The 17,147-nt window shown below is 39.3% G+C and overlaps 1 protein-coding gene across 5 annotated transcripts in view; it reads left to right on the top strand.

Moving 5' to 3' along the window:
* LOC130572781 (leukemia inhibitory factor receptor-like) overlaps window positions 1–17,147 on the top strand; it is a 47,597-nt gene that overhangs the window by 14,980 nt on the left and 15,470 nt on the right. For all 5 annotated transcript variants that reach the window (XM_057364698.1, XM_057364694.1, XM_057364695.1 and 2 more), the window contains 8 exons: window positions 4,957–5,108; window positions 5,816–5,936; window positions 8,348–8,490; window positions 9,905–10,068; window positions 10,864–11,038; window positions 11,328–11,594; window positions 13,755–13,884; window positions 15,672–15,835. In XM_057364698.1, coding sequence (XP_057220681.1) covers window positions 5,030–5,108; window positions 5,816–5,936; window positions 8,348–8,490; window positions 9,905–10,068; window positions 10,864–11,038; window positions 11,328–11,594; window positions 13,755–13,884; window positions 15,672–15,835 — 1,243 coding nt within the window. In that variant the 5' untranslated portion in view covers window positions 4,957–5,029. The remainder of the gene's footprint in view (window positions 1–4,956; window positions 5,109–5,815; window positions 5,937–8,347; window positions 8,491–9,904; window positions 10,069–10,863; window positions 11,039–11,327; window positions 11,595–13,754; window positions 13,885–15,671; window positions 15,836–17,147) is intronic.

Here is a 17,147-nt window from a genome sequence, read left to right as displayed (position 1 = left end):
TGCATAACTTGATATATGCATTTTTACCTGGATGTAAGTGTGTTTTCTTTCATGTTGAAGGTTGATTAGTATCTTTGAGCAGAGACAAGTAAAATGATCTTTCTCTGCCTGCTGAGCAGAGTAATTTTTCTTCTAGCAAGAAGGTTTGATCTAGGCACATACTTAGTAYCTGCATTTCTGCATGACAATATTTGGGGTGATGGCTGTCTAGTATTGCCAAAAATGCAGCTTCTATGAATCTCTACAATATTTTGGTGGTGTACTATGTAATAATTTTCCTTGAGAGCTTTTAATGTTCCATTGGGTGGTAAATTATTATGATGACACATTTTTAGTAGAGGCAAAGTATAAATGGTAACTTGAGAAAATTTATTGGCAAAGAGACTTCTTCTCTTCCATTTACTGCATATATTTTTACTGGTTTCATCTAGATTTCTCCACTTTATTTCCCTAAACCTTTTGTATATCTGACTTTTGAACCATTTCTTTTCAGGTATATGCTCCTGGAGCACAAGTATGTATATAAAAACTCTGGCAACTAATCCTCAATTCACAGACATTTTTAAAAACAAGGTCTGGAGGCTTTTGTCTGTCAGATGAGGCTGTAGGCAGAAAGCAGTCTGAAAGTATTATTGATATTTTTGTTCTTTAGCTGTTTTGTTTGTTTGTTTTCAAAGTGGTTTCCAAGCACTTGACAATGAAATACATTCGGAGACCAGAAAACTGAAAAGCACAACAAAGCTTTGGAGAACTTCTGTGCTTAGAGTCCTGATCTGTTACAACTGACTAAGAAAATACTTAAAAAAAATAAAAAAGACTTGAGCATTTGCTCAGCTATGCTAAAAAAAAGATACACAATACCGATTAAGCCAAGAAATTTGTAATAACAAACACAGTCTGAAGGAGAGATACCAGTTATTTTCTGATTTCCCTTTTAAGAGGTTAAGTCTAAAGAGGCTGGTACTCTCTTTCCTGCCCTCATTTTTTTGGTTTATCACAGAACTTTTCGCCTTCTTTGCAGCTGATGATATTTTGAACCAAAGCTGTCTACACATAAGTACACATTATTGTGTTGGAGTACTTTTCCCTTTCTTGTCTATCTGGTCACCAGTAGATGCATCAAAACATCTTTAAAAGTCACTTGAAAGTCCATGATGGATATTGAGCTCTTTTAAACATCAGCCACCAGCAACTGGCTTCAGTAGTTAAGAATCTGAGTCTGGCTGTGCTACCTTGTCTGCATAAAAAGAAATTAAAAATGTCTTTTTTCTGACCCCAGGCACCAAGGGTAGGTTCTCTGCGCAACATAAAGCCCTGGGCAGAAGTCAGGACCATGTACTGTACCTTCCAACAGTTTTTAGGGAATCCTGCTTGTGGTAGCTGCTTTTAAAAAAGAGTAATTTAAACTGAAGCCTGTCATGCCTTTGCTGTCAGTATGGCATGAATTTGCATGTGAATACCTTTTGTATATACCCACTTTTTTTTTTTTTTTTACTTAACATGGATTTATAGGAGACTCTTTGCAGATTTTAAAATTTCAAAAGTGAAAGACCTTTTCAGGCAAAGACTTTAAGATTAATTTGCTGTGCAAATATACTCACACTCAGTCAGGAGGTTTGCAGTCCATTTGAGGATGAGATTGGAGTCTGAAGTACTAAATAAACAACTATATAGCAGCTTTGTACAGTATCCGGGGCTTGATCACATGCTGAAATTAAGTCAACAAGATCTGAATGTAGGAGAAAGCAAATATGGCATGGGCTGTGTAAACACATACTATGCATAGGTTTGCCTTAGGAAAGTTCCTTCATTGTTCTTGATAATGCTAAGGCCTTGGGATAGAGATATTTCAAAACTGTAGATACAGTAGCTTTGGTTCACAGAGAAAGATTTATTCCAGGAAAGATCAGAAATCTAGGAACTGAGACTGGGAAATGGTGAAAAAAAAATTGGAGTTTTTAAGGGAGGAGCTATTAGACATCTGATATCAGTCATGTTCTATGTAAGAGGTTGCTGCAAGGCAGAGGATAAACTGTTCTTTGTCTGCTGGAGATAGGACAAAGTAATGTGCTTAAAATGGAGCAAGAGATAGTTGTGGAGCACATTTGGARCATTGATGATAGTACCAGTGAAGTGGCACAAATATATTGCCCAAGGAAATGAGATTGTTATGGGATGTGCTATGCTGATCTTTTTTAAGATGGACTACTGTTAGAAGTGGTTTCATTCTAGTAGCTTTTTCTGGTGCAGACAATGGGCAATTTTTAAAAACAAAGACCTGCAGTRTAAAGACATTTACATTTAGTAACTGCTGCTCTGGTTGCACTCCAGCCACCATGGTCAAGGATTTGCTGCCTTCTGCAAAGGTTGAGCTCTCTTGTCCTATATAAGTATCCTTAACTCTTAGGGGTACCTCTGTCTAAAGGATAACATGCTTTCAATATCTTTCAGGGTAAGGAAAAACCTCCATGCCTTKTTTGAGTTAGTCTTGAACTGATGGAAGGCAGCTTTCATCCGAAGAAAGTAAACTTCATGTTTTTAAAGTACTCAATTATTTTGTAACTTTATAATTAAAACAAGCCTATAAATGGGAAACTTTTCTCCTGACCAATGGCATTTAATTATGTGACATGAGGCTTCTAATTGCCAGCTTTTCAGCAAGTTATAAAATGTGTGTGAGAACACAAGAGCCAGGGAGTCTATTCTTGTTACGAAAGATTGTGGTTTACAAAACTCTCATCATGTCCTGCATGAGGCTACATAGGTTCACTTTTGTGCCTGACTCTGAAACTGAAATTAAAACTGTTCTTGAGTTAGGAGAACTCGGTATGACTAAGATTTCTTGTAATGCACTACTATGATGTTACTTTTAAAAATTCTACAGTAGGAGGACAAATCAGTAAGCTATGTGTTGAAAGAGATGCAGAAAACCAGATTTTCTTAAAATACACACACACTAATGTTAGTTGCTGAATTTACCTCATAAACCGGGCATGATCAAACAGGTTTTACACAAATCTACATAGGTGATGTATTTAGAGGTTGGGACTAATAYGGGAGGCTTGGAATTTAATTAACATCACAGGTCAGTTCTCTCTCCGGGAGACAGCCTTTGAAGAAGTCCTCAGAAATAGATTAAATGTATATATACCTCACAAATAGAAACCAGTCATTTTATTCATGTAAYTCCCAGGCCTGTCTGAGTGGTCTTCACATTTTTTATGAATTTTGAGGTTTGTGAGCAGAGTTTAAACCTGGAGATAACATTCATATTTTCATTAACAACATGGAGAAATACAATATGAAGAGATACRCAGAATGCAATGGGGGAATTTGGCTCAGAGATTAATATATGTCATGTCCTGGTTGGTTCTTGATTCATGTTTACCTGAACATGGATTTGTCAAYCTCTGCTCCTGGTTTGTCTTTTAACAAGTTTCACAGCATGATATTACAAATTAGGAATATATGAAAGATATACTGCCCCCAGACAATATCTCAAATTACTTATGTGTTTAGTGAAGTTTTCAAGTGGTTTGAGAACATACTGAAATTAAAATAATTTTTAAGATCGAAGGGTGTTTCTTGTCTTCATGTGTAACAACACTCTTTACTGTAGCATTTTCTCATCTCTTGTGCTGCCTGGGTCTTTCCTTTAGCCTAGTTATTGCAGACCAAGAGAAAGAAGTGGCTCCTTGTGACCAGCTCTGGATTAYTTGGCATAATGCTGCTATGTTTCTCCTTGCACAGTGCAGATTGGTGAGGGACAGAAGAGCATTTCAGACATTTTCAGCTATACCCTAAGGGAGGATTCCTTAAAAAAAAAAAAATCAATAAAACTCCTGATGGCTCAGGGGACTTCAGTAAAGAGGAGTTTGTCTATAAAAGCTTCTGTAATTTAACAAGAAAGGTGTTGTACTGACAGTGATGTACATCTAGCTTTGGAAGTCAAGGTCAGAAGCCTTTCAAAATAAGAGCCTGGACAAAATGGGAACAAAGCTGCTCTGTAGGACAGGAAGGCTTGGACATTTTCCACCATGAAAATGCCCCATTTCCTGCTCTTGGTTGTTGAGCGAGGGCCTCTTGCTACATGGGAGTTATGGCCCCTGGAGGGTGCTCAAATCTTCACAGATTTCACATAGCAGGGAAACCATACACCAGTAATTGACTGAGCTTATGGATAGGTTGTCCTTTAGTTTTTCCTTTTTGAGAAAAAAATCGGAAGGTCATAGAATTTTGGATGGAATTGGATGTCCCTGGGTCCCCCTGAGCAGCTGAACTTCGCATTTTAAGTAAGAAATGTGTTACTCCTCAAAGAACACACTGAACACAATATTCCAGATAACTTTTTACTCTAAGGTCAATAGTTGCAGCAAAAAGTATCTTGAYAGAGAAATGGCTCACTCCTTTTTACCCATTATATCTTTTCTTCAGGTGTGATTATTTAACACTGGATTGAGCCAATGATCCTGGGTGATCACATCCTGGGCATCCCATAACTTTGAATAACAGCAATATGAAAAGTGAGCAGGGGAAAGAAGAAAGCAGAGGGTCTATCCTGTTCCCTTGTGTGCAGAAATGAAGCAGGGGACATTTCCATTCACAATATACAATATCCTTTGTGGATATAACGTGTCATCTAGGTTGAAGAGGCACATTGTAGGGGAATATTCTCCCGTCTGTTCTGATACCAGATAGTCCTGAAGGATACCTATGAACTGTAGAGTTTTATATGTCTATGATTSTGGGGAAAATGTATTACTGAAAATGTATGAACCAAGCAGCTGTTGCGACARAGAAGAGGTTTGTTTGCCAGACAAAGCAAAAGGAGTTGCTATGCCTGGGAACATTACTGAGGAAGAAAAGTACATGGAACAAAAAGTGGCATTTGTGGAATACCAGTTCTAGAATTTAAAACTTTGTTCTCTTTTTTTTTATTTCTATATTTAATTTTAGAACTGACCAGCTGGTTGGAAGATGACGTTTACTCCTGCTTAAAGCTGCTATTCCTAAAACAAACAGTAGAAGAATGTGGAAGAACTCAAGCCTCCGCTGCCTTTTAGCACTCGCTATTTTATGCCTAAGCTTAGTATATAGCCAAGAGATAGGTAAGTTTATTGCAATGTAATTCACTAGCTACTTTTTCTCTGTARCTTTTGTATTGACACATTTAATTGCATTGCTGTTCTGTTGTGTGTATGTTCAAAACCCATCACCTCTGTGACCCCACACCATCTAGGGATGGAGGTACTGCCAGGCCTGGTCTCTGTTTTCCAGAGCTCAGCAACATTTTGTGAACCAGTGCAAAACTGGGTGTAAAATTCTCAATAATGCCACTGGTAGTCTTCACATGCATTGGCCCAAGTGTCTGCTGTGAAACCTTTTTGCTGCATATGCTGGCTCTCTTCAAAAATTTCACACATTATCATTAACTGCCCGTCTGTCATTAATTGCACTCCATGTATGACAGTGGAGGAGAGCAAAAAACTCATTAAGTTAAAATCAAAGCTTGTGGTTTTGCCATTGGCCCAAAGCCTGCTTATTAGTCTAGGCAAGGAACGGGTATTGTGGCAAGAGGCAGCTGCCTGTGTTACACACATGAGTATAAATCCAGATCTTAGGTGCCTCTAGAAGTCTGTGAGTCTGTGGCTGTCTAATCAGGCACACAAATCATTCAGCAGTTTTAAAATAATGGCCTGACRTGCATGCAATACAAATGTAAGAAGAAAGCCTATAGATGTGAACAATAGCAGTTGTSTTACAGTTGCTTATTTTTGACTTGCAATTTTTTGCTGTATTTCTTGTATGGTTTCAGGCTCTCTAGGGGACCCTCAGAATTTGAAATGTGTAACGCACAATTTACAGGAAATGGTCTGTACTTGGGATGTGTCTTCTAGAGGAAGACGTGGACAAASTGACTTCTGCTACACTACCAAGTAAGTCCTCCACTACCTGGTTGAAAAATACCGAATCGTGACAAAACTACAGTTTTTCCTCAGTTGCTGCCCATGGAAATTTTGATGCTGTTGTTTCCSAGCATCTCCCCATCAGTGTTCCTTGGGTGGTGCTCCCCCTAGGCCCTGTTAACTCAGGCAATGGCAGGTTTTCTGGTAAAATTGTTCCATGCTAACAATTTGCCTGCCAAAATCTGCTTGCTCTTTTCAAAGGACTGGAAGATGCTCTTATTTACTCAGACTTCTCTGTGTGTCTGCCTATCCCTTCCTCAGAGTTTTCATGAGGGATATCTTCAAAACAGGTTCAGTCCAAAAGGAAATGAGAGTTGGAAGGAGTGAATCCTGATGTTGTGGGCCAAAGCAGTAGAATATATGACACAAGTGTTGAGATTCACGTGGATTTTATGATGAAAAACATGAAATATCTCTCAGTAATTGCCTTAAAATTTTAAAAATTTTAAGCTCTCTGAAGAACATGGTATTAGAGGAAACAATTATTTCACAAATAAAAACAGTTTTTCTGAAGTGAGTTCAAATTAAGAATTTTGAGAAAAGTTAAAACAGCTTAAATCTTCTATGCTTTTTTTCACTAACGAGAACTACATGTTCAATTCCCCATGCTGTGGGTCTGCCAAATACTTATCATGTGCTAGGGATGAGTTCAAATCCATTTTGCATCTTGATCCTGCCCCAAATCCAGATATTTGTACTGTCTTTTTTTTTTCCTGTAAATTCTGCAGGCAGCCCAGACTTTTCCTTGGGGTCCCAGGGCTTGGCTGCACTTAGTCCACCTACATGCTTGATTTTCTGTGTCTCATTATTCCTGCTGCCTTGCCAGCTATCATTTCTATTTAAAAAACACCATATATATGACTTTGTGGCCAGAGTTCAGAAGTGCAGAGTTCATGAAGTACTGCCCTCTGAGGAAGAACAATCGTGTAGCTGCTGCTGTTTGCCCTTAGCAGAGCAGGACAGGCTGGGGTCCCTGAAGCAGAGAGTCTGAGATGAACTTGTTGCAGACATCCCTGAGAGAAAAAAGGTTTTGTTTTGCAGTTGCCCAAACATCATCTTACAATTTCTCAGTAAAGAAGAGAGATAGCCTKTCTGAGCATTTAAGTCTCAGCTGGCCTTCACTAGCCTGGAGTCTTGCGTGAATCTTAAGGTTCAACCCAAGCTCTTGACTCCAGCTGATGGGAGCTCCAGGGTCCTGTGCCAGTTCATAAGTGAGTAACAGTCCCTCAGCAGGAAGTCTGGCATTGTTCTCTCTGCTTTCCTTCCTGCYGTCATTCTCCCAAGAGGAAGGTCTGGATTTTTCCAAACTTTATGCCTTTCTAGTTATGTATCGCTCAGTATCAGTGATAATGAGCGAAGGGACTTGACCCATCCATTATTGTTTCCTGTATATATCTACATCTTCAAGACAAAAGCCAGATTCACATTGTGCTGAGCACTGCACAAATATTGAGTACAGACTGATTTTTCACCTGGGATCTTAGCAATATTCTGCCCTGCTCTCTGCTCTTTCCCTGTRAGCTAAGCAGCAGAAGCGAACTAAAAGATTTGTTCTAAGATGTGGACACAGGTGGTAAACTTGCTCTTTCAACCCATATGCCCTCACTTTGAGAAGAAATGGAGGGAGAGTGAGTCAGGAAACACAAAGGGAGGGGCCAATACTATTAGGTTTGGTTTACTATTAGGGTTTTTAATTTTTCTTATTTTGAAATATTGATTCATGGTGGCTAGCCTTCAGAAACATGCAATACTATTAGGTTTGGTTTGGGTTTTTTTCTTTTTCTTACTTTGAAATGTTGATTCATAGGCACTAGGTTTCAGAAACATGTCTTTCGTTTGCCTCGAGTTTAATTAGATATTAATAAACTTTTTTTTTTGTTTTTTCCACAAAAAGGGTTGTAAAGCATTGGAACAGACTGCCCTGGGAAGTGGTGGAGTCACCATTCCTGGAAGTGTTCAAAAGCTATGTGGATATGGCACTTAAGGACATGATTGAATGGTGAACATGGTGCTTGTGCTAGGTTAACAGTTGCATTTGATGACTTTAAAGGTTTTTTCCAGCCTTAACAGTTCTATGATTCTATTATTTTGGTTAAAATGCAAGGTGTTCACTTTGAACTGTTCTCTTTAAAACTAGGTGGTTGCATTACACAGCTGATGTACAACATATCACTGTGATAAAAGTGACTTGAACGATGAGGTAATTCCACTTATCTGAGACTAACCAAAGCCCATGCAAGTCTCACTCCTTCACAAACTCGATATGAAGCTTTCTGTTTATTACAGAGAGTTCRTGTTTTATTAGTGTCCAAGAACAGGATTTAACTTGCCTTAGCTTCCAATCAGCTGAAATAATTCCTTAATCTTCTCTGTCTTTTCAGTGACCTTACCCCTCAAGTGTGTTTTAAAACTAAGGAGAGAAGGGTTGAGATTCCACTCSCAGAGAGCTCCAGCAGAGTGACAATCAAAAGCTCTGGAACTTCTTTTCCTACCAAAGAATTCGTGATTCACGAGAAAGACATCTGTAAGTATCAGGTTGTGTATGTGTACCTAAAGCCTTCATACTATGTTCAACCATTCTTCAGATGGGTATATGCTTGCAGGTTTCTTTGGCTGCCTTCCTGCATGTAAAATGTTGATATGCCAAGTCCATATGCAGCTGCCATACACCATAGGTCGTTTTCTCTAACCCTTCAAGAGAAAGAATACTCCTCTTACCCATAGTTCATAGCAGAGAAATCAAGGGCAGAATGTGAGGAGGAAAGCAAAATACAACAATGTTACATCCCCCACTCTTTGCCCTTTTTTGTCCTAGTTATAGATTAGGAAGCATTTATAAACAAATTCCTCATCTACACACATAAGTAAATTAGACTTTTTCCCACTTCTTCCAGGTAAAGGAGCAAGTTGTAAACTAAAGATGGCAGTGACACAATCTGCTTACTTTAGTCTTTGGCTTTGGTTTGCCTGCTTACTCCTTCAGTGTAGTCAGATTCTAAAGTCAGTAACACTTCTTATCCATGGTTCTGTTTGCAGTCAAGAGCAGCTCAAGAATTTCAACAAAATACAGCTCAAAAATATTTGGTCAGCAGAATATGTCTCTTAGGTTCATTGCAGGTTATTGTGGACAGTGTATTGATTGTGCTGAACACTTTGCAGGCTCTCAGATCCTTGATCAGGACTGAAGTTGGATGTATCACACATTTTAAAAATATGTTTATCCTGCACCAGGCCCACTGAACTGCCATAACCCTTGTACCATTATAGTTCTTCCCTGTTTCTCAAYCTCTTGCTTCACCACCATGCATTTGTAGAAGAGATGCTTGTTTAATCTCCCTGTCCTGCCCCATCATGATGTCATGCCATTAGTGCTTCTTGTAGCTTAAAATCATTTTCCCCATAATCTTCTTCAGAACCTCATGTGAGCTTCTTCCATCCCATGCTTCTGCTCTCCTTCCTCCCTATTCTCCCTTTTGTGGCAAGTCTCCACTTCCCTACTGGTCTCCAAAACATGCTTCTTCTTTTGGGGATGCCTTTTCCACCATCCTTCCTGTAAGTGTCCTTGTGCACACTTCAAAAATTGACTCCRTATTTCCTTTATCACTGTGGTATTGAAGGAAGGTTGTGAAAGTTGGAATATCTTCCCTACTATGCATTGTGAAAAGTCACATTCACCATCAGTTATTTGCCTATCTGCACGCTGAGGTATTAAAAGAAATTGCTATCTTATGACTCATCAACACCTGTGCTTTCCTGAGAACTTCCATGCTCCAGTAGTGAGAGAGSCCATCTTGTTCTAATTACAGAGGTTGAGTCACATGTTTGTATGGCTACTGGCCAGTTCAGAGCAGAGAGATGTGGCTGTTGGACACCTGTAGGGCTGGTGTTGCAGAATGATGACCTGAATATGGCCTTTTTCCCCCCCTCTCTTTTTCAAGCCTTTGTTCCTGTCACTCCACGCATTCTTAGTTTAACGCCTGACTTTTCAACTTCCACATTAAATCTGAAGTGGAGTGATAATGGATCAGTCTTCCCATATGGACTGGATGCCCTTTGGCAAATTCAGATACTCCGAAAAGAAACAATGGAAGAAGTCACAAAAGTAAGTCCCTTACTTCCTTAATGAAATATATATATATACAATTTTTGCCCTTGGTAATGTTCTGAGAGGTCACTTGAAGGAAGCTGACAATGATGAAGACTCTAAARCTTTGCAGGACCTGTATTCGTGCTTCTGGTAGGTAACTTCTTGTTAAGTTTGAAAGTTTTGGAAACACTGCCAGTGCTTAGTCACAGCAGGTTTTTTCTGATTTTAAAATCTAATAGAGAGATTTTTTAATTAGAACTTACTTATGAATTTGGCAGATACTTTATACTATATATCTCCAACAGTGTCTCTAGTCTTGGTGGTCTTTGAATGCTCAGCTTGCTTTTTACTATTTTTGTAACCAGTTCTTCCAGGTCAATTTGTAGCTCTGTTCTATAAATTTCAATAATGAAGAAAAGACAAAATATGCAGCCTGGGACTAATATTAGAAAAGTTTTCTTTTGGATTTGGAGAAGTTGGAACATTTCACTTCCTGGGAGAAGCCCAKGGTGCAGTATATACCTCTTTAAACACCTGGAAATCCTTCTGCCCTCCCTGAAATATCTGCCCTCTGGTATTTCTGGCTGGCAGGGTACTTAGCTGGTGGGCTGTTCAGTACCGTAGATATTTGTCCTGGTAAATTCACAGCACAACTAAAAGTTAGGTGGAAGGCTCCAATAGTCTATCAGGATTTTGCGATTTACTTCACATAATTTGCCATTCTGTTGACAAATAGGAGATTATATGTCATTAGTAGAAGGTGATTATAAGCTCTGTCTCAGTTCATTTCTTGGTGCAAAAACTTTGCAGGTTACTTACTACTCAAAACTGACTCATGAAGACGTCATTCTTTCTTGGAACTGGACATCAGATATGCCTTTGGAGTGCACATCACACTATGTGAAGATTCGCTTTTACATAAATGCAACACAGTTTCTTGGCCCCAAGGATTGGAGTGACTGGAGCCCAGCAGAAGTCATCCCTGGTATGTTTGCTCCCTTGACATCCCACAGACTTTTATTTCTTTGTAAGAGTCAAGCCAAAACCAGACAAAAAACATTAGACRATGATGGGCTGCTGCCTTTGAGGCTTTGAACAGTTTTGATTAGAGAAATAATGCAATCACTAGTTAATGAAACCTAGAATACATTTCTTTGCATGCATTGGAGTGCTCCTCAGTCACATTTTAGCTGATCAGCACCATGTTTGTAGCACATTGTTCATGTGGAGTTTTTTGGGTTTGTTTTCTGTTTGTCTTCTTCCTTCTCTACTAGGAAAAGATAGCGAGCCCGGTGGGAGTGGTGTGTTTCCTCTGGACACTGTGGTGGCAGTAGGTTCAGATGTGACATTTTGTTGTGTCCATGAAGAAGATCAGCACATAACAAATATGACTTATGGGTCAAAACCCTACAAAATGATACAGCTGAGCAGTCGGAGCCATGCCATCAGAGTGCTAAATGCCAGTGCTTCAGATACCAGCGGGACAAATGTAGTGTGCCACCTCGAAAATGGGATGGATGGAACTGTCGTGTTTGTAGGATGTACGTATCATGTTTACTAACCRCAGAAAAATCAAAATCATTTTGAGACTCAGGATTCTGCTAGGAAACAAATGCTATTGTGGCTTTTTTTCTACCTGGCTCTTGGTTTTGAAGTTGAACTGGGGATTGTACWTGTTTGATTTCACTTCTGAAAGGCCAGCTTATGGAGGAGACACCAAGGCTGGAAGGATGAGAAGGTACCCATGTAAGCCCTCTTCTTTTAGAACCTGGCCCAGTGCTTCTCTCATTGATCCTTTGTTCTTAGGTACTTTTTAATTATCTGGGATGCCAAGTAGTTTATTGCCATATGAATATTCAACCCCTGCCTCTACTGCTTTAGGTTTACATCTGTTCTAGTTTAGTCCATGACCAGGTGAGAGTAAGAGCAAGAACTGCGAGTGCAAACATTCATTTACCAACTAGTCAAGTGAAAACAATTAAGTGAGAACAGTTAAACTCGCAACAATTAAGTGAGAATGGTTAAACTCGCAACAGCAACAACAGATGCTCATTCATGGCCAAAGTTCCCTGGGAGCTAATTACAGCAAAGGAAACCAGGCAATAATTCCTCTTTCCTGGACATTCTTCTAAAACATCCTTTTAGTATTTTCTTTAAAGATACTGAATCACGGTATCTTCTCTGTGTAACCATGCCGGCTCAGACATATGTTCCAGAAACAGATGCCCATTAAAACAAATGACTGAAAGTACCTCGCTCTTCTTCCCTGTCTTTGGTCACTTTAAACATTTATGTGTTTTCTCCACAGGGAATTTGAGAGTTATCATCTTCAGTAGTTGCTCATTAGAATCCCTTTCCCCATTAGAAATGCCTGCCTTTGAACTTATGGTCCTTGCAGTTGAGGAAAAGGACAGGAGAAACTGGGATAATTTTGAAAATGTGTTTCAATATCCAGTCTTGTGTATCCTGTCATTGACTTAGTCTCTTAAGTGTGCAATAGGACAATGCAAAACACAATTCAGCCTTTTATGACTTCTCAGTGATATACTCTTTTTGTGTTATTTGTGCAGAATTTGCTTTGGTGGAAAAATCTTCCAGGTAAATAAGTGAGTGGTTCAAGCATGAAGGCTGTGGCAATCCCATGAGTTTTTCCACCACAGTGTTTTGTTGGTTTTTTTTTTAAGAGATGGGATGCTAAGTCAGTTTCTTATCAGTGTTTCTTTTTGTGGTACCTACTTAGAGAGGAGAGGACTTGTAATGGTCTACTTGTTGATGAGAGAATCTTGGGGAAGCAAAGGCAGAGGAAGTAAATATGTATATACACCATTTTGGTTAAACCTAGGTCTAGCAAAACAGGTGTTCTTTCTTTGGCTCACTGCTCATAATCTGAACTAAGCCTGCCACTGTTGCCTCTTGTGTTAGTTCCCCTCCTCTAGGGCAGAGAGAAGGGGATATATCTCTATGTGGATATTGTTGTGCCACCTTTGGCATATACTTTCCATACATCACAAGTGTACAAGACTTGAATGCTCTGAATACCCTCTCTGTTGGGAATGCTGCCCATCTTTTCCAGCAAGGCGCTCAGGGCTGCTCTAGTGTGCGAGCAAAGGACAAGACTGAAAAGAAAAATGGGCACTTCCAAAGCCATGGCTTTAATTTTTAGATTCGGTGTGGAATTCATACTAAAGGGACCATTTCCTTGACACGACTTGTTTGGAGAATTCAAAGCAGTGGTGGGGCTGGCACGTTAGAAAATGTGACACACAGCGGACGGCATTCCTTCATTGCTCAGCAGCTGAACTGATGCTCAGAATTTCAGAAAACTCCTGGCAGAGTTTCAGTGAAACACTTCCAGGTCAGAGCCTGGAGCTTGTGAATATGTTTGCATGTGATTTGCCAGATTACCCACCCACTTAGAATTCTAGAGTCAAGTGTTAGTCAGATGTGGCTGATAATAATTATCCACCTATTTTATTGTGATTTTTAAAAAAGCATTACTTATATGATTACTTATGTGGTTGGAGTCTAACTATTGCCATGTATTTTTGAAGCACGCAATCTGGACCCAGCAAAACAAAAGACTGATGCTTTCAGAACCCAGCAAAACAAAAGATCAATGCTTTAAGGAATCCAGTGACTCAAATGTCACATAAGGATGACAAAACATCAGCTAACTGTTTTGATTTCCTTTCATGCTACAGATGCTCCTGATATTCCTCAAAACCTCAGCTGTGAAACATCCAATTTTTTTATAATAAAATGCACCTGGAAACCAGGCAGACCCAGTGGACTATATGGAGAACGAAAAACAAAGTACAGTTTATTTGAAAGGTAAAATTAATCAGCACTAAAAGGAGTAAAAGGGTACAACTGGAGTACCTCCATTGTTGTCTGTGACTTAATGCACCATACCTATTTAAATGTGATTGCTTAAAGCCCAAAATACTTTCCAAGAGTTTCTGGAAGCTGTACCTAAACTAAACTTGGAAAACCCTTATCTAGCCCTGCAAATTCCAATGAGGATTAAGGCTGGCTTTTCCTAGGTTTATACCATTATGAACTCACGATTAGATAAAGGGTTTAGTGTGTCAGGCTGCTGCCAACATGTGGACAAGACCAATATGAAAATGCAGGGAGATAGTAAGGGTCAATCACTAATTTTTTTTTTTTTTTTTTTTTGTGAAACCTCAGTCAGATCATGTCAGACATTTACTGAGCTTCTGCTGGGCAGGATGACAGAAGTTCACTAGGAAACAATTGTAAGACAGATTGTGGGACATTTCCCAAGAGTCACTAGGGAAAAATAGCAATTAGCCTCYATCTGTTCTTCTCTCAGCAGGCAGAATAAATGTTACCCACAAAACACTTAAAGGGTCAAATAAACTGGTTTCATCCACAGAAAGCAGTCAACTAGTATCCTACTACATTGTCTTACAGGGCAGGCCATGTAAAGCCTTTAAAAAGAAGAAACATTGTAATAGCACTTGCAAAGAGGATTTCTTGGTGATTATGATTAGAAGTTAGTGAGGAGTTAACAAAATTCCCATGGTGAAGAGGCTCCTGTGTCCTTCCAAAGGAGCAGTCAGGGAAGGAAGCCAGGAGAGGCCTGAGTCACACAAAATGATGAGAAATGGAGTCTCATGGTGGCTTAGAAGTACGTTGGAGGCAATGAGGTTTGAGTTACAGTCACAGATGTCATCTAGAATGCCAGTGTTTTAAAAAGTCAGTGGGTAGAATGCAAAGAGATAGACAAAACAAAGCAGGTATTCACAGGAAAGGAGCTTCAGTCACTGACTGCCCATGATCATTATATAAACAAGGATGTTGTCCAGTCTTGTTTTGCTCAGCCCAAAGCTGTGAGATTAATGTGATGCATTTCAGAATAAATACTCTCATCCTTGTTCTCAGCCCACACTGAACTATTGAGAGAGCATGGAGTGCATGGAGCTCAGAGCTCAGCTAGAACACGGTAAAAATGCCCAAAGGAAAAAGTTAGTTAAATTTGCACTGAATGAGAGGATTACACAGATTGTAATTAAAGCAAATACATGTGCATAAATAKAGATACACATTTTAGATTTTATCCCTAAGAATCCACCACGGTTCTTGTATGTCTTGACTGCCTCTCCTGTTTTTGATTGAAAGACAGCTGAGACTAGTGCATGTATTCCAGGTAACAGATCTTTAGTTCAGATTTGGCAGGGCTAGCAGAAAGACAATGTGTGTAGCATCTCACTGGTTCAGAAGGCAATTAAGAAAATTCTTTAAATGCAAATGTATGCTGATCTGAACAAAGATACTTTAAATCAGAATCTTAGTTGTGACTTGTGAGGTGGTTTTACAGGACCTACCTGTTTTCCAGGCTTTTGAGAAGTGAGAGAATGGAAATGTTATGCTAGTGGAAGAGGAAAGTTTCACGTGAGAACAGGGCAAGTCATGACTGATGCCACTTTAACCTGCGTTGTGGTGTTAAATATGCCTCTGCAATCAAATCATTCTGTAAGCCATGTGAACTGAACCCATCACTCTGTACCATGTTTTCAGTCTAGACTTCTGACTGTTGTTAGGAATTAACTTACTCAAAAACGAAGCTTTTCCCTTCCCTTTTTACTTTGTAGGATGTCTGGTAAAAATGTTTCATGCGAAGTCAATGAAATGAATAGAGACCGTACCTGCAGCTTTCCAGTACAGCCTGATCAAAAAACCTATGATTTCATATTAGGTGTGTCCAATCCTATCGGGCAAGCACAGTCATCTATTTTGGTTGATATAACTCGGAGAGGTAAGACTAATGACTTACAAAGGCAAAAAGATGTATTTAATACATGCTGTTCACTAGTTTTGGGTTTCAAGARCTCTGACATCATATACTTTTCATTATTTTACTTGATTGTCACCGGATTATTGCCATATTCAATAATTTGAACTTGAAAATTATTTATGTCCTGAGGCAATGATGAGCTGTACAGGGAGGTGCCAGTTCTCAGCAGCAGTGCTGCTGTATTGGACAGACTGCTGTGTGATAAATGCTAGTAAGTGATCCAATAATTAGCCAGCTGCTGCTTATCAAGGAATCCCAGATTGGCTGGGGCTGGAATGGACCTTAAGGATCATTTGGCTCCAACACACCACACACACTCTCTGTGCTCCATCTCCTGCTGTGGACAGGGATGCCACACAATGGATCAGGTTGCTCAGGGTCCCATCRAACTTGGCCTTGAAMACTTCCAGGGATGARGYGTCATCTGGGCAGGTTAATATTTTGCTTCGTATTCTGTTACACTTCAATAATTAAAATTTAGGTGTAACTTTATGAACTGTAAATTCAGTGTCTCATTATAGGGGCAAAATATGACACAGTTTTACTGCAGCAGGATTTGGATTTAAAAAAATAGCATGAAAAGACAGAAGGTAATATCAGGACTATTGTGTGCTACTGGTAATAGCCATGATCATGTCATGATTTGGAGAAAGAAGCAACTTCTCTCATTAGACCTTCAGTTTAAAAAAGGAAAGGGAGATGACCACTGCTCTAGCACTGCTTTCACCATCCTTTTCTCCTCCACAACCACAGCTGAAGTTTCAGGGATTCCKATTGGTTACAGAATTCTGCTGTTCTCAAAAAAACTGAATTTAAATATGAGGAGAATGCATTTCTTTATCCAGATCCCAGTTCAACTAGCCTGAGATTAAAATTGTCAGAGCAAATTGAAAGARTTCAGAAAAGTGTAACTTGTTTCTATTAATTATAAACTGGGCTGTTTCATACTCAGGTGATATGCTGCCATTTCCTATTTGTTTCCTTTTCTTTCTTTCCTGCACTCCACACTTAATTCCTGAAGTAGAGTTCATATTTCCTTAAGGGTAACTGGGCCAATTACAACAGTAGATTTTTTTCTGATAGCTATGCATATTAGTGCAGAATATTATTAAAAAATTTTGTAAATGGAGTTTTGGGGCAGGAGAGGTCATTTAGGAGTCTTCCTGTGTCCTATTCAGCAGATTTTAAGTCCTAACTTAAAAAGTTCACAGGAGGTGAACAAAGTTGAGTAAATTTCATTGATCACTGTGGTCCTCTGAAATAGCTGTTATTT

The sequence above is a fragment of the Malurus melanocephalus genome, unplaced genomic scaffold, assembly GCF_030028575.1.
Source record: "Malurus melanocephalus ecotype Western Australia unplaced genomic scaffold, MMel_1.1 scaffold_41, whole genome shotgun sequence".
NCBI classification, from domain to species: domain Eukaryota; kingdom Metazoa; phylum Chordata; class Aves; order Passeriformes; family Maluridae; genus Malurus; species Malurus melanocephalus.
Note: the sequence above shows the minus strand (reverse complement) of the source record. Positions and strands in the feature narration are given on the sequence as shown.